Below are 18,558 nucleotides of genomic sequence, written 5' to 3' on the forward strand. Positions count from 1 at the left end.
AAGGGTAGCTTATGATATGTTTTCAGATCTGATGGTAAAAAGTAAATGTCATAATAATAATGAATTATGAAAGACCAAATGCAAATATAGAATGCTTTAATAAGATCCAATTTAATAAAGTCTGTAAAAATAATGGACTTTTAATAACACGGGTCACAAAAGGCAAAACAGTGGAAATTCTGAGGACTAGCCACTGGTACAGGCTTATTAATTCTTAATTATGTTCATGAAAGGCAACTTAAATCGTGTGTTTTCTTATGCCTTATGATAATATTTTAGGTAACAACTACTCTGAAATGTATGCTCTAACTGAAGAGCAAAGTCCTGTTGTCACATGCATTAGAAGCCAAATCTATTTGAAAAGACAAACTGCATTAAAATGTCAAGCGCTCCAAGTCATTTCTTCTCAAAGATACCGAAAAGATTCAAAATTGTAATTTTTTTAATCTGCATATATTGTATCTAATAAAATGGCTAAAAATTGATAAGCCTGACGAGTTCAACATTGGCACCTGAAGTATAAAAAAACCCACCAAAACTCCTCAGAGACAACTTGTAGTATAACTATGGCCATAGCTGGGTGGAAGGCAATGAGCAGGGGTAGCCAGCAAGTATTTCGAAGCCATAAATGTTATCAGCAAATACCTTTCCTTGCCTCCTTGATTCTCTGTCTTTTGCAATTGAGAACTCTCACACAGAAAGATAAAGCAAAAAATGCCAAATAGGGACTGCTATATCAGAAAGAGCTATGTAGAGACAAACCATCTGGTGAAGACAAAATAAAGAGTCCGTAAAGTCTGGACATATAAACTCTGAAGCTAAATAATGTTGGTTTTTTTTTTTATTTTTTGCTTTTCAAGGTGGGAATACATAAGTGAAATCTTGGCCTCACAGAAGTCAATGGCGATCTTTCTCGGCAAAACGACTTGTGTATGTTCAAGGTTTCACTCCTGAAAGCAATGAAGTCAGGGGTCAATTGAACTGAATTCCTGAAACGTGTGTATTAAAACTGTTTAACAGTCTTCAACACACCACAGAAGAAAAGCGCTCTAGTTTCCCATGAAAATAAAATATTTCACTGGAGGTGAAAAAGTGTTGTAGATAATACTGCTAGAAGGAATGAAACTAAGAGATTATTACAATACTAGTTGCACCAGTCAAAGGTGGTGCTTTGCTTTGGTTTGGTTTTTAATCAATTCTGTATTTAGTCAACCCACAACTCAGTCTCAAAATATGCTTTTATAGGTATGGATTTTGTATGCAGAGAATTCTGAATGAAGTAGGTATTTCAGTACATTCGAAGAACAGCCAAATATTTTTTTTCAAGGAAATGAATTTTCATACATGGAACTTCTGGCTGACTACATGGAACCTAACAGACTATGATACCTTGGGGTCTTCTGTAATCAAGGCTGGGAACAGGTTTCAACTCCCTGGCTTCAGAAGATGGCATGTCATGCCAGGCTGTTGTAAGAGTACACATACTGTCCTGTTGAGTAACAGCAGAACAGATGCCAGATGCCAACATCTTCCATTACGGTGTTTGTTTTTTTTTCTTTTGGGGCCACTTCTTAAAGCCCCTGGTGCCATCCACCCTGCTCTTTCAAAGCTCCCTCTGCTGCTGTTGCAATCTGCGTGGCTCGCAGGGAGAGTGGCCAGCTCGCTCACGTGCCAGTTACAGGGGCAGCTCATGCCAATTCTGATCCAAATGCCACAGATTTGCCACTGCAAATTCCACCCCTTCTTGGGGGAGGAGTGAGAAACAACTCTTCTTCCCAATGCTTCCAACTTTGAATAACGAATGTGCAGATTACAGCACGGGCAGCTGCAATAAGGATGTTGGTGGGGAATGAACAACCAGCTGGTGCTTATGAATGCATATCTTCAGAGCAGAGCCAACACACACGAGAAACTCTTCTCACTAACATGATCCATCAAAACTAGATGATCTTTAAGGCCTCTTCCAACCCAAAGCATTCTATGATTCTGTGAAAATAGATCCTGCCCTTTGGAACCAAGTAAGACCCCACTTGTGCATTCAACTAAAACGTAGTAAAGCCAGTAAAAACGTGAAGGAAGTCAAACAATGCAACATTGAATAAACAGCAGCAGCCATCTCCAATGCCTGCACCACATAACTCCAGTTCACCAGTGATTACCCACTCACACACACACTCTGCACCAGGCCAGTGGTAAGTACTCAGCAATTACTCATAACACGTCTTTTCATTTTACTAGGTTGGTAGGAATTGAATTTTCATTCATCATCCTTGCTCAGTTTTTCTCATGTCTTTTAATAGATTTTGCAGCTACCTAACTAATTTTGTGTTTTCCCTTTTTTGCCTTTCCTGATTCTGTATTTGCAGACCTTTTTACTTTCTTCCACATTCACATCCAGGAAAAAAAAAAAATCTCTATGCTAATATTTACTGTCAGAAGTATGTGAGTAGGACCAAAACAATTTGGTGCGATAACCAGTATCTTACTCTGTACATCACTAACAAGGGATTTTCTTACTTTCATCTAAACAGAAGTGTGCCAGATCTTTCAGTGGCATCTCCAGAGCTGCCAAGAGAACTGCCTGCAGAGCGCATCAAAGAGCCAGATGTCCCTCCAGGGAGAACTGTTTTCCACAAGACACTGGATTACTGTGATCTCCAACCAACAGTGGAAATAGAGGGATGCCGCCAGAAAGGGAGGGCAAATGGCACCCTACTAATCCTTTTGTTTTTAAATTACAAAAAATATTCAAGGAGGGAGAAGTATGAGAAAGGCAAAAAGCATTTTATGAAGGAAAAATTCATTAAAAAAAAATAATCTCTAAAGTTACAAGAATAAATTTCATCAAGAAAAGTAATAGTTTTAGCAGACAGCATCATTTCTTCTTTCTTGACTCGCTAGCAATGAAACCAGCAGTTATTAAAGCTACAGAATAAACATGGGCACTGACCACAGCTTGACAAATATAGAAACAAACCCTAAAAATATTACCCTTATCTTAATTTTTTAAATGTAGATTGAACAGGTTTTAATTCTTAGACATAATTTACTCCTTAGTTAAGAGTGGCACACAGGACTTTTTTTTTGGTGAAATGAAGATGTTAATTTTGAGGGTTGCTGATCACTGCACAGCAGTTATTCCTCCACGTGCACTCTGAGATAACCTGTGCGAAGAGTTATCATGTTTGTAGCTCGATAGCCTCCCAGAGAAGAACGTTATCATTCCGAAGCAGCTAATATGTGACACATTATATTAAAATACACTCCTGGCATAACTTTTTTGTAATTTTATAATAAAACGCAATTTATTTAATATTACTTTACAAAAGCTCCTAGAAGGCAGTTATGAAAAAATAACAGCTTTAAAAATCTATTGAAAAGATCCCTCCTTACCACACCGCATATAAGAACAAGCAAACAAAAAAACTATGATGCTAAATACTTTAGAAAAAGGTAATGATCCCTTTAATATTTCAATTTATTATTGAATATTTCAACTTTAGCAAGCTAAGAGCATCTCTGGTGCCTAGTCCTTAAAGGGGGCACAAAGCAGAGGCGTTCATTGGATCCCACACTGTCACGTTGTATTTTCCAATGTGAACTGGCCTACTCAAATCAAAGCGATTCCTACTCTTACCTAGTAGAGGAAGAATTTACAAAGAATTGAAGAACTGAAGGAAGAATTTAGCAAAGAATTGATGATTCTGAGCAATGAATCCTCTGCATTTCCATTCAAATTAATGTGCAAGGCAGCACTGCTGTCTGTTGCCCTTGGCCTTGATCTAGCGGAAGGACTCTAAAAGAGCAGAGGAATTCAGCCTCCTTTCTCTTTCCACTCAGAAAAGTGGCAACTGGCACAACTTTGAAAGACATGGACAGCATCTACCAGTCATCACTGAAATCAAATATTAATTACCCGATGCCTGTCCTCAGTTGTGGTATCAATTTTCAGTTACCTACTGGGATCAAACTGATAGGATGAATATCTCTGCATACACCCCAAAATTAATCAATCTTCTCAAGAGATTATGAATAAAATAAAGATCTCAAACAGTCGTGGCAAAGTATAGTTACAGAAAGAGTAACTATATCTAAAATGCTAATTCTAGCTCTTTTTTGTTAATCAAGAGAAGGAAACTAACGCAGCTGTGCATGGTACATTGCAGTATACTCCTGGAATGTGCAAAGAGGGACACCTGATGCTACACTTTGAATGATTTTTGTACAGTCAGTCAAAAATTGAAAGTCGTCCTTTGCTTTTGCTTCTCTTAAACTTTCCCCAGCACCTTAAGGTTAATTAATAATCGTATTAGCAAATCTGCCTAGGGCACTAAAGGGCAAATTCTCTCCATACAGAGAGAACTCTGCTCTCAAATGTATGGATAAAATGTATTAAAATAACTATAAAAAAATCACATAGGATTTTAGATCTATTTTTCCTTATTTTCTGTACCAACATAAATAACAGAGATCAGTCTTACTCACATAAATATTGCTGTAGTTACTTTTAATTATAACACACTGGTGGGAAAACTTTGGAAAAGTTCTTCCTAAAATAAGTCCCTTTGGCACATGTTGCCCATTAAGGTTCTTGCAAAGGACTTTTTAACAGAAAGGTTGGACTGAAGATCTATTTTCCTGTACCATCTCAGCCTGAAGTTCTGCCCAAAAAGCAGCAGCAGAACAAAACCTGATAACCTCTTCTAAAATATCTATTCCCTTTTAGTCTGAACTAGTGTTCAATCCACAACCTGGAAGATTTTGGGTCAAAAAAATGGGATTGATTTATGGCCAGATACTTCCCAAGGCCAACCTTAATTTAAGAAACTTTAAAACTTCAGAAATGGCTGTGAAAAAGCTGTAACTTCTTTCTTGAGCACGGCAAAAACCATTATGAATATTAAATATGCAAGACTCCTGATTATTTTTAATAATAATTATATACTGTGCAAAGTCAACATAAGACTCATTAAAATGTTAATGTAAAAATAACATTTTTGCATTAGATATTTACATTAAAAAAAAGTAAAAGGCGAGGTCATAAAATGGTATATTTAAATAAGTTTGCTATCTATAGCCTTCATAATGCAGAGTTATTGTCTCACCCACATTGGTAAGGTCATAACTTGACTCGAACACAAGGAGGAATTAGCAACAGATACAAAGCATGGTCTAAAGATGTCTAAAGCAGCCTGAATCAAATGATGTGGATATCCTCTTTAGTATACACACGCTAAATATCTAGGGATTCAGAAGTAAAAACCATGATTTTATCCACTTTTTCTTTATGTAAGAGTAAAGGCTAGATGGATGGGTTGTCTATCTCTTCATAAAAAACACAGAAGATGTAATTTCATCCTGCAAGGTTCAAATAGATTAGTTAAATACTTTATAACCCATTTAGTCTAAAACACATCCCTCTAGAAACTCATTAATCCATCCTTTCAGATACCAATGGAAACTAGACAATCATCAGTAAAAATATAAATAAAATATACCTGGACTCCTTGCTAAAACACCGTACTAAAAATGGAAAACACAAGATGCACTTGCATATCAGCGGTAGTTTTGATTATTGCTTATGATATTAGAAAGGCATGAAACACATGATTCGCTAAGGAATATCCAATGCTTGCTACAGGTAGATTTAATAACAACCTAGATAAGAACAGAGAGCACAACGGAAGTCAGTAAAAGAATTCAGATTAATCTTCACAAATCGGAGAAACGCCCTCACAAATAAATGCAATTCAACAAGGTCAATGGAAGTCTCCGAGCAGGAGGAACAATTGCACAAATACAGAATAAGAATCAAGCAGTAAAGGAAGGAGAAAAGTCATGATGTGAAGAAGACAAGCATCATATCGGGGTGAGTAAACAGAATCATGGTTTGTACAATATGAAATAATCCTCTTTCTCTATTTAGTACTGAGAAGAAAGTTTTAGGCACAGTGCATCAGTAAACATGTGGACCAGTTACAGAAAGACCATATGAAGGCTGCAATAACAAATATCTACAAAAGGATGAGCTACAAGGAAAGGTTGAAGGAATCACGGTTGCTTAGTCTGAGAAAACTGCAGGAAAAAATAGCACCATTTAAGTCCAAAGAACACAACAGCAGAAAGGAAAACAATACCTCACTATCCACTGAGTGGACCAAGATAGAGTTGTCATTGATTGCTGCAAGAGAAACTTCAGTTAAATATTAGTGAGAACTGCCTAAAGGTAGTGAAAGTCAAGTACTGGAACAAGTTAGGGAGAAATGCTGAGAAACCTCCCTCACACCACAGATTCGATCAGACAACCATTGGTCAGGAATGATGCAGGTACTGTTGAACCTTCTGGCCAAGCATGGACTGAATACTGTTATTTGCAGCTCTCTGAGACTGACAGACAGTCAGAATGGTGACAAAAAAGACAGCAGAAAGGTCAAAGCAGAGTCATCCTAACCTAAAGGAAGAGGATGAGCACTTGCACTTGTGCAGTGAGTTTTGTCCCAATCAGGCACCCGGCAGTACCAGAGATTTATTCATGTCTTTCAGCTGCGTTTTGGTACAAACGATTCTGACTCTGCCAGCTCAATGAGTTCTTCTGACGGTTGATTTAGATGCATAGATGCATCCAAATTTTTCAACAGCTTCAACTTCACACAGTGTTACACTTCACTGGTGCAGTTGTGGACTCCTGTATTTAAACGGGCCTCTCCTTCACAGCAGCCCAACAGGCCTGTCTTGACTACCTGTTCTTCTGCCTTCACCTCTTTCGCATAGGACACTACAGAATTTTACTCATTCACTTTTTCTGTTCAACAAACATAATAAACTATGCTGTAGTTCAAGTACAATGAGATAGAACTTGCTTCAGGATTTGGTTATATAGTGGGGACTTAAAATATATGCTTACAAATGTATCAATTTAGTTAATTCCTGTGGTTTTAATATTTTTTTTTTCAGATGACCTTAAAGCATCTCTACGATGCACTGAAAACTTTAATCACATCAACATAGAGACTAATTTCTATTTCTAGTTGAATATTACAGAGACATCCATTTCTTACTAACAATGATCAGATTAAAATGCATTCTCTGCTGGTTTTTAGTTTTCCAAATTTGGACATTTTTAGAGTACTAACACGAAATTATCGTGAAGTACATAAATATTTAAGCAGGGATAGTTAACCTTTTCTGGTGGGTGTATGATAAACAGTTTAACCACCATCTACATACAGGCTGTTTTGTTCTCCATCTAAAGAGACAATCACCTTTTTTCCTTTTCCTTTTTTCTTCATTTCAGTGCTATTAGGAAACTATTCACAAGTGCAACCCCGAACAATACTATGCAGTAATTATGACTAGATGACAAAGAGATGTGAACAATTACTGAGCCCATTTTGAAACCCTACACTAATAAAGTCATTAGATGCTGCCCTTGCCATGAGCCTTCTAAAAGCTTCTGAAGTTACAAGAACACACGGCATTGTTCGTTAGGACAATTGCTGCTGGCAGAATGCAAACCTTGAGTTAAACCATGCTGCAAATTGATCTTGACATTCTGTTAAGACCGCCACTAAAATCAAAAGCAAAGGAGAAAAGGAGAAAATGAGCGGGTGGGATGTAATCATGGAACAGAAGGGTTCCCTCCTCACCTTCTTTCCTCTTCCTCCTCAAAACAAACCATACAGAAAATGACAAACTCGCCTGGTGTTTGAGAACCTTTATTTTTAAAACATTAATTAGACTTTTGACCTGTTTTTATTGACTGGCACTGTATTGCTATTAGAGTAAATTAAATAAAATATTGCAAAATACAATAGATAAGGTTTTCACACTCGTCTGTGAAACCTGTTAAGGATTTAGTGCCCAAGAACACAGCCAAGTTTTGCAAGCAACATATACAGAATCTACGGTCACTCCTGAAGAGGCAGCAAGAAATTAACTCACCGAGTCCTGCACTCACAGACCCCACACCTGCAATATATTTGCTAAAGGATCAAATAGGATTGGGGAGCTGGAGTAATATGGTCAACTGGTCTTCATCCATGCATGCATCATTCAGTAGGTTAGTATTAAGGGTCAGCAACTGTGAATATGGCTAATTACTTGATGACGGAAATTGCAGGTGAAGACAACCTGCTGCTGAGAAGTGCTTTAGTCAATTAACTCTTTCCTACGCTTAAGCAAAGTGAAAAACTATCGTTTGAACATTAAAACTAACAAGTACCTGTCATCAGAGCTGAGAAAAGTTGGTAACACCTTGAAATACAGTGCCCAAGGGCAACGATATCCAAAGCTAAAAAGCTGCTACAGACATTCAAGTCACTGTTTTATGGTTTTGGCATTGCTCTGCTTGACAAACATTATGTATGTTGGAAATCTGCTAATGTTATGCATAATCTATGTTTGTAAGTGCTGTGTGTACAAACATAAGGGTATGTATAGGCATATATGTATGTGTATATATATATTCACTATGTATCTGTCCTGGATAGAAATATATTATACTAATGAATTTACAAAAATAGTTAGGCATGTGTACATACATACACACCTCCCAAACACATACACATTATATTAGAATAATGGTATTTAGTGAACAATTTGAAGACAGAAAGTGCCAGAAACATAGCTGCTCATGTCTGGCTCTCCTGCTTATCTATCCCATAACCTCTCCAGAAACCTGAGGAATCACTTAGCCCATGTGATGGCCCGATGCAGCTCGTGAGCTGCTGCAGCCATGTGCTCGGACCAAAAGGTAGGTCCAGAATTGTTACCACCACTGCTGTCAAACACTACTACTGCCCTGCTACCTCCTGCACGTGTTTCTGATGTTTGGAGAGCATGGTGGCAAATCTCCACAGCAAGCAAATGGTGATTTTTAAGCTCATGATTCACCCCAAATTGAGTGGAACATAACAAGAAGTAAAAAACATAACGTAGCTTTGTGTGTTTTTTTCCTCCTTTGACCATGGACAACACAAATTATAAGAATATTCCAAACAGTTGCTCACTAAACTAAAGTCTAAATTATAGGTGATAAAGCTTTCATATAGATTTCTTAACAGTATTATAAAAACACATTATTTTCCTAAATGAAGGCTAATTATTTTATTATTTTGTGCCTTTTATTATGATTTTTTAAATTCTAGTAATGAAAAGATTCATAATTTGCAGCGCTTACACATAGTAATTGCTCCCTTGTCTGCAAACCTTATGTCAGGGACAATTAAAAGCTGTGAAAGCCAAAACAGAACATCCTCTTAACTGTATTAACTAGAGTTCTCCTTCAGTTTGACAAAGTAACAGTCCTGGGTGGCTGAAGTTAGAAATTTTTTAAATCTAACTCCCAAAGTCCTAATGCTTATGCTGTTGCACTACCGCTAACAACTACCCTGGAGTTTGCACACAGAGTTTTACTTGTAGTCCTACTTTCAAAATCCCTCACTTTGCTCTGCTGCAGTGGACGTTGAAGAACAAGACAGAGAACCCAGCTGAAAAGCACTAGTGTACAGTGATGTAGGATTCAAAGCACATCCCTACATCAGTGTCAGCCAAGCAACATATTAAAAATCAGGAAAAAAGACATGATTTTGAAGCTTTTTTTTTTTTTCCTACAGTGGACTCTCATTTTATTAATGAGAAGGAGAGAAACTACTATGCAGACAGTTTTTGGAACAGACTTACATCCACAGATGTCTGAAAGAGAACAGCAAAGAGCAAGAAAATCAGAGTATTCAACTTTTTTTGACTTATATAAGCAAGTATGTATATCTGTTTGAAATCATTCATGCCGACTCACAGTACTGAAAACCTGTCTTTTACCACTCACATTGAAGTGTTCCTACTGATTGCTGTAAATAAAGCAGGCCTGATTCCTCTGCCTTCCCACACTGGCTTTTCCACTAACGCAATTGTAACAGTAAAAAAAGTTGTTCTTGGGCTGTACCAGCATGCAAAAAGCAGTTCCTTCTCTTGTTCTTGCTGCTGTCTTCCCATCATTCAAATAAGAAGCTACGTGCAATTGTGTTTGTGAGGATACAAAATAACAGAATAGGCTCCAAGACACTGCCGTCATGTCACATAACGAAGGGCAGTAATTAAACAGAGGTACTGAGTATCTATTTATGGGAATGCCTAGAGTGCATTGGCACTTTCCAAAGCAAAAAGGAAGCATCATGCCCCCTCTGAAGAAATCACATTCTAAGGAGCAGGATGTGACACTAAACATAACCGAGAAATTATTCTAATTCAAAGCAGTGTGCCTTGTTTACCCCTTATTATTTTTTGACCTCACTGTTAATATGACAGTTTCTTTGCTGGTGTTAATCAAAAGCAAAAAATGTAGGCTTAAAACCCCTATCGCCCTGCACAATCGGTGACTAGGTTCATAGAGAATAGCTATAAAGCCTTAAACAAGCCCTTTATTTTGTGTTTTAAGAAGTGTCATAAGGAGTTAATAGGACACAGCTGTACGGGCTCTTTCTAATAAGCAGCTTCTGTCGCTTTGGTCACCACAGGTGTCTGTAACCTGCAAACTCTTATTACTAGTGTATCAAAGTTGTGCTACTTAATAGATTTCTTTAGTAAAACACAACAAAGCAATTACATGGCTGTTGATAGTCAGTCATAAAAAAAAAAACCCTCTCAAACACAGTTTTTCAAAAGAAACTACACTGCAATTTTTTGTCATTGTAAAATAAAAGAAACTAGAGAATTAAATAGAAAAGCGAACAATAGAACAGCAGGTAGTCAACTGAACTTAGCCACTACAGATGGTTTAGAAATAGTGTTTCCTTCTACACCAACTTGTGGGATAAAAGAAAAGGAGGAGGCTCCTTACTGCCCATGAATGGCAATACCAAAAGACTTAAGCAACTTTCCAGTCTATGTATTTGGTCCATGAAAGAATCTAGATGTTTCTTTTTCCTCTCTTTTTTCCTTTTTTTAAAAAAAACTTTTTATCTGTTTTTGTGACTACTTTTTTTCCATAATCTTTAACTCTTTAGAATAACTTAATCTAGGAACATAGCTGCTGATTCGTCCAATGACGAAATGCAGAAGGTAGAGTGAGTGAGGAATTCCTGTGAAACGTGTCATTTTAAAAGCGTATTAGAAAAAGTGATTGTTCTGTTCTCCATGCTCACTTTCAGTAAAGAAATATTAACTATAATTCACCTATTTAAGAATGGGAATGCATGAATGCTCTATTCTAGAAAGTCACGAGAGAAAGAAACATAAATATGTACTTTTAATTGTTAATCAATGGAATTGTGTAAAAAAGCAGCAACCTTATCCTAGCCCAAATGACTGTTGCATCTTTTGTTCAAAAGTTAGAATAACTCTCATTATAGTAACGCAAGCAATACATTATTGTGGCAAGCAGTCGTCTTCTGTGTAAATAAAGGTGATGAAATAAGGTCCAAGTTAGAAAACCAAACAAGTCTGGTTTCTAAATATAATAAATATAATCATAAAACCATTATTTTCAATAGATTATGATCAACTGATAAATAACTAAAGGAGAGAGAGGTGAGATAAAAGATGTAGAAGGAAGTGGAATGTACAGCTTTTTAACTTCTTTACTCATCAGCAAAATGATGGCCTCTCTAAGACACAGGACAGCCTTTACTATGTTAAAACCTATCAAAATAGCTGAACATTACCAAAGGAATGTTCTGTAAGAAAACTGTAGTTCAAAAAAAGTTCACATGAATTGCAAGCTTCTAATATTTGCATAATCTGTTTTTAATATTAATTTAACACATGAATGTTATATTTTTAATAAGATTTTCCTCAACAACAGTAGTTATTGCTACAGACAGTTCTAATGCAGTTACACCTACGTACATACAATTAGTGTCACGTAATATTATGACATTGCAATGCAAAACTTTGAAGACATGTTCCTAGAACTATGTTTGCAAAATAAACTCAGAAAAAAAAAAAAAAAGGAAAATTTCTTCAACTATTTTTTCCTGCACAGGAATAAGAAGTCACTTTATAATGCAAACAAGGATGGTCTGATTCTCAGTGAACATCAGCCAGCACAGCTTCATGGATCAGCTAAGAACAAGCATAAAGTGTTTAATTCAAATAGATATCTAGCAACAAAAGATTTGATACACAGAGATGACACAGAATAAGGGTCTTCCTTGCGAGAAAAGCTGCTCCATTCACAGTCCAAAGAGTCTTACCTTGCTCTGTTTGCTTCTTTTGTCATGTCCCATGCCCAGGTTATGAAGTTCTGACTCAGGTAAGAGACAATAGATTCAGCACAAAGCATTTGTGAGCAGAAGACGTTGGTTAGTACACTTTCATCATGGTGGAGGTAGATAGCAAGAAGCTTTCTCTGAAAAGACACGAGAAAAGATCAGTGAAAATTTCCTCAGGCTATTTAGTGATTTAAAATTACTGCCGCAGATTTGTGTGTTAGTACCCTATGGTGTTTAATCGAAGGTGCTGAGTATCTCAACGTGCACACACAGGAAATACACCCAACAGTAGATTTCAAGTCAAATGGTCCAGTCTTCCAAATCTGTAACAATCTTCTCAATGCTTCCTAATATTTTATTTCAGGTACCAAAACACGATATATTATATGCTTAGAAGATGAAAATAAGAACATTTGAATTAAAACCAAAAACCTTATTAAAAGACCCAAGAAATTAGTAAACTTCATTGGATATCTACCCAATAAAGATAACATTTGGAACAATTCCTTGAGCAAGGAACACATCTCTTGATACAAGAGCATCTATGATACAAAACAATTATAAACAGTCTGAAAAAAATGACAGTGTACTGTTATCACTCCAACTGTAATCAAATAAAGAGGAAAATTAGTAAGTAACAATACAGCTGCCTACAATCCCAAAGCCTGTGACGCTACATGCTGGATGTTTTGGCAGCTCTCCATCCAGCCGTACGATGCGGGGAGGCCCACAGCATATCAGCCTCTCACCTACTTCATAAGTCGATGTGTAGCTGGTTAAAAGGCCACGTGTCAGCCCAGCTGGGTACACCATGCGTGGAACTGAGGAGCAAGGTAGCCACCAGCACTGGGAATGTGTAAGAGCAAGGGAAGGAGTATGGGAGACGTGGATCAAATCCCACACCGAGTTTCTGAGTGCTGATATACCTCATCGTAGTTACCGTGTTAGCGAAGACAAGATGTTGAGGACGGTGTTTGTGGCCTCTTGAAACAAAATATTCTGTGCCGTGTTCTAAAACCCTGTCAAGTAATATTTGAGCTTCGCTGCCCGCAGCGTAGAGCTGTGCTGTGTCCCCATGATAATCTCAATCCACCTCTCGGAAAGTCAGTGTATGTGTACGTAAAGATACAAAGCAGACTGAGGAAAAACATAGGGAAACTATGAGCTAGTTAAGGACTGTGATCCTATGTCTGGTATTCAATGAATTATAAATACCATCCAGAAAACTATGACTTTCCATTCCCCCATACCCATATATATTCCTTACTTTACTTTAAAATCCTACTTGAACATATTTGCTGATACAATACAGTAAATGTTACTTTCAGACTTGTATTTCAATTCATGTCAAGTTTCTTCAGGAGAAGTAACACTGAACACTAGATATTGATGTGTGTTGATATAGCAAGACATGGGATGCAATTTTGAGACAAGCTGTCTTTGTGAAAAACCTGTATGGCTATCACCTCATACGCTGGCTTTGGACAAAACTTAATGACTGTTTATAAAAAGAAGAATACATTTGAACATTAGACTTTGGGAAAGGGATTAGTAATTTGCATTAATGTTTGTCTAATTTAATTTAAATGTTCTTCAGAACCACGTACACATGTGCCAGGAAAGGCCATTAGTAAGCCCAACATGCAGAGATCCATATAAGTGCAGCCAACAATGTTGACTGAAACTAAACTTGAAAATCCAGGGCACTGATGCACAATATCAAGCAATAAAACAGCATTTCTGTGGTGATATTTAATTTAAAAAGAAGAAAGAGGCAGGGGAAGATCAGGCACTGTCTGTTTTTGAGGATCAGCCGTTCTGCATTTCAAAGCGTCGATCCCTGCAATATCCAGGTTACTGTGCTAGAATCTCGACTATTATATAGCAGTTGTAAGAGAGGGAGGGCAAAGATGTGTTTACTCAGTGATTAGGGCCTTAGAATAAGCCTCTAGCTCCTAGAGAGACAGCTCACCACTTATTCATTTGGACCAATTCACAAAGCCTAGAAAGATTAAACATCCATGCTGAGAAGACAAGCGAATGCAGACGGTGAAAAAGAAATAAAAATTCTTTAAAAACTCTGAGATGACTTCATTATTTTTTCCACAAGGAAACTTTAGGAAAGTGTTTAGTTAGAGAAAAACCCACATTGACCTCTCTCTAAACCCTTAATCTTTCCTTTGTGGTGGCACTGCTTTGTGGTAAGCGGATGGCTTTGCTCTCCTCTTTTCACTGGGAGCAGATAGAAAAAAAGGCTCTTGAGAAACACTTTTACTTCCAAAGAAACAACCCCATGAAACTGTTAAATATGAGATTCCATACAACAGAATGTTTCAAAATATGTACAGTTTTAGGCTTAAAGATTCAGGGACAAATTTTAGTAAACAAAACAGGCACTCACACAATAGATGTTTACACTGAGCTGCTTTACAAGTGAATGTAATTTTTGTTGCATCAACAAATCTCACCATGCAAAGACTTAAACTCCATCATATATAAAAGACAGAACTTGTGTTCGATAATTTGTCCAAAATGCTAAGGTCAGTCACAGACATACTGCTAGGACAAATGAAAAGAGTTAGCAGGAGGAACTGAAGTGCTGAAACATGATTTTGAAAAATCTTAGTGGAAGCCAGGGATGTTTTTTCCTTGGAAAAATGCATTATTGCAAAAGGCTCGTGGCTTGAAGGTTTTTGTTCTTCCTGTTGTTGTGTGGGTTTTGGTTGGGTGTTGTGTTTTTTTTTTTTACTAACTTATGGCAGTATATATTTATAAGCAGGTTTCTGTTGTTTTTATTTCAAACCTTTGAAAATTCAGAGTAAATTCTAGAATTCTAGGATGACTAATACTGGGAATTTTTTAGACAATACTAATAAAACAGGCTTACTAAACTGTTCAACAGTCTTAACTTCCATAACAGAAGCCTACTAATGAAGCAGTAGTTTGTTCTGTGTTAGATTTCTCAAAAACGTAATGACTTCGGGGTTATACACTTAGCAGAAAATTTTAACCAAGAAAAAAGATCTGATGGGGAAGAACTTTTGCTAGTCACTATGAAGGTATGGGTTACTGAAAAGGTTCTAAGTACTGAATAGCTTATGGACTTCCAAAGGCCTTAGGAATTCAGGAACTTACACCATGAAGAGATGTATTTTTTCAGAGTATGTGGATGCTGAAGACCAGGCAGCCATATACTGGAATTTTCAGAAGGGGCTTGGATTTACAAATATACTTGAGAGTGCAAGTCTCACCAATGTCAATAAGACTTAAGGTCCTAAAAGCTTGAACTCTAAGCTCCAGATTTCTTTTTTTTTTTTTTTTCAGAGCAAAAAGGGCCATGAGAAAAAGGTGCTAACTGTTTTCCGATTTTTCTTCTGCAATCTCTGTTGCATTCAGACTGCACAAGACTCGGCTGGCCTTGCCCCTGCACCCACGCCGTACACCACTATGTATTTGCAGCGAAGCACTGCGGCATTCTCCTGTCTGATTTTGATCTGTGGATGGAATACGCCTGGCACGTGGCACCCTGGAAGGAAACGCGGGCTGTAGAGGGATGCTGTACTGCAGCAGGGCAGCCCCCTCACCGGTACCGTCCTCCCAGCTGTAGCCTTGCACCATGAAACCTCTCTGCCACATCATCCAAAGTACAGCAGCCTCCTGCACATAAACTGATGCACCTGACCAAGAGACCAACATGCTTGTACACTTCCACGCGTGAAATAAACGCACTAAAGATCTGTCCTACGTACCGAAATGGCTGTGCCATCCACTCAGTCATTTCTGCGTTTTGGAACTTCAGAAAATTTAATGCACTTTGTACAGAATTGGAAGAAATGAAGGAAAAGTTGGCACTGAGGGAGAAAGAAACGCAGATCTTCATGAGGTTGAAAGTCTAAATTGGTAATCACTGAGTAATGGGATAACCAAGCTTCTCAGCCAGTTCCTAATAACATGAAAAACTTAGATACCTCAGAAGAATATGAACTAGAATGAGAACAGTGATACAGTCATAAGGGTCAGCAAAAACACAGAGCTGAATTGTTAATTCTGAATTTCAGGTTTACAAGTTCAAGTCATAAACAAGACAAGAACATTTGCTATGTAACATCTGCTAGATGTTACATATGAACATCTGGATGTTCTTTCAAGCTCGTAGGCTAATGAATCAAGATCTTAATTTTTCCTCTAGGTTTTATGTAGTGAGAGCTAATTCAAATGAATAAAGGGACACACTGGCACATCTTTTAAACCTTTGAAGTGTACAAGCTAAGGTGATCTTGGAGATCATCTGATCAGCCTTCTTGGACACAGCTACTCTACCACGCACAATCCTTTTTTCCCCTAAGCAGAATGCAAACCTTCTCTAACACCAAGGTGATACACCTTTGAATTTACTCCGCTTTGAAAAAAGGATCAAAGTAAGAATGGAGACTCACAGGAAGCCTTGTTTGTGCATTACACATAACAGAACAAAACCTGCTGAAGATAAGCATTATTAAATTCCCCTGCACCAGTCAAAAGAAAGGAGACAGACACCAAAGACAGACAAGAGGTACTAACCAGCCTCTAGCCTTGTAGAACAAGATCTGAACTAAACAGTATCCCATAGGTTCCTAAGGTAGGAGTGAGATGACACCCCTGTAATCTTCTGATCTGTTTTTTTGTATTACACATGGCATAAGGCATCTCTAAACTAATTCCTAATTTTATCTTTCAGTAATTTTATTTTTCAAGTAAAACATCTAGTCTCAACAAACCATCAGTGATGGAGAACCCATATGAACTATGGTAAGCTGTTCAAAAGGCTAACCACTCTCCCAGGTAAAAGTGTCTTTTATTTTAAGTTTGATTTAGTCTACTTTCATCTTCCAACTATTTGATCCTATTATACTGTTGTATCTCTATTTCAATCAATTGAACTTGTAGTAATACCTTACATAATGCAAAGAATAACCAGCAATTAAAACCAAACTCAAACAAGATCTACAAATCATAGACTTATGAACTTAATTCGCTGAAATAAAAAGGGACAGTTTTCTGAGTTACCCAGATAAAAATGATACCACAGAAAACCCTGTATGAAGGACTATTCTGCTACCACCAGGGGAAAAAAAAAAAAAGCTTTTATTTGAACATGCCAAATCATGGACAGAGCATACTTTTTTCTAGGTATTCAGGAAATACAGTAGTCATATGTGAGAGGGATGGTGCTGTCACTAAATTGAACCTAAAAGAAAGAATTCAAAGAGAAAAAAAACATGGTTCATTTTCAGTATGCAGGAATACATATTGAGGTGACAGTACCAATCTGTGCTAAAAGAGATGTTTCACATATTTATTAAAAGTCAGTGGACAGAAAGGTTGAAAGAGGAGCAGGAGGTGATCTGACAGAGGGATAAAAGATAAAAAGACAAAAGCTCCTGTAAAGGTAAAGGAGATATCTTTAGTCTTTCTTATAATAAAAAAGTAACAACCACCTATAAAAGGAAACGGTAAACAAGTTTCAATAAAAGAAAATACTTTAGTATTATTCAAGTAAATAGCTCAGTGAGATTTAATATAGCGATGAAGATCTCGCATTAATAACAATACCGTTCTAAGTTAGGAGAACCCTCCCAGTGTTTCAGAACACAGGGCACCCACAAAATGCTTTCAGTCACAAAGAAACCTACCCCAAACATCTTGTTTAAAACTGTCCATTATAAGATTTCCTCCATGGCATCTGGTTTACGTATTTCTATGATAGTACATCTACTTGAGCAAGAGTAAGCTTGTTTTTCATGAAGTAATATAACAGAGAAATGCTTCTTTCCAATTTGCACAGTAATGAGAGGAAAAATTTCACAGAAGAACAATTTCTTTGTTAATTTAATAAACTTCTGTCTCTCTTTGGCTTCCTGACCCAACTAAAAAAAAAATTACCAATGAAAATATTTTCTTGTGTTGTATACACAAATAAGCCTTGGAAATGAACAGGCAATGCCCTGAACTATCAGGCTGCAGGAGGTAACTGGGGATTTCATTGCCAAGGACACCGGTTGTTGAAGAGAAAGCTCTATCTTGGCTATCGTCTTTTTGTGCTAAAGAGATGTACAGGTTTTAAAGCGGAGCTACATTTGACATCAGTCCATCTCCTACCTAGAACTGGCACTATCGTGGTAGGATTTGCTCTAAAGGAAAAAAGATACCCATCATGTATGTTAATCTTAGCTATCTAAAGACTCGAAAAGCTACAACAATAAAATCTAAACAAAACATAGTAACAGACAAACATCTAAACTTTTTTACAAGGCATTTCGTTTTCAAGTAATGTGTTCTTAAACAACTATTAATTACTATCCTTTCTGAC

The 18,558-nt window shown here is 37.2% G+C and overlaps 1 protein-coding gene across 1 annotated transcript in view; it reads right to left on the reverse strand.

The window, feature by feature from the left end:
- FAF1 (Fas associated factor 1) overlaps positions 1-18,558 on the reverse strand; it is a 169,608-nt gene that overhangs the window by 34,037 nt on the left and 117,013 nt on the right. The window contains exon 13 of the mRNA XM_009990349.2: positions 12,192-12,346. Coding sequence (XP_009988651.2) covers positions 12,192-12,346 — 155 coding nt within the window. The remainder of the gene's footprint in view (positions 1-12,191; positions 12,347-18,558) is intronic.

This window comes from Tauraco erythrolophus, chromosome 10 (assembly GCF_009769465.1).
Source record: "Tauraco erythrolophus isolate bTauEry1 chromosome 10, bTauEry1.pri, whole genome shotgun sequence".
NCBI lineage: Eukaryota > Metazoa > Chordata > Aves > Musophagiformes > Musophagidae > Tauraco > Tauraco erythrolophus.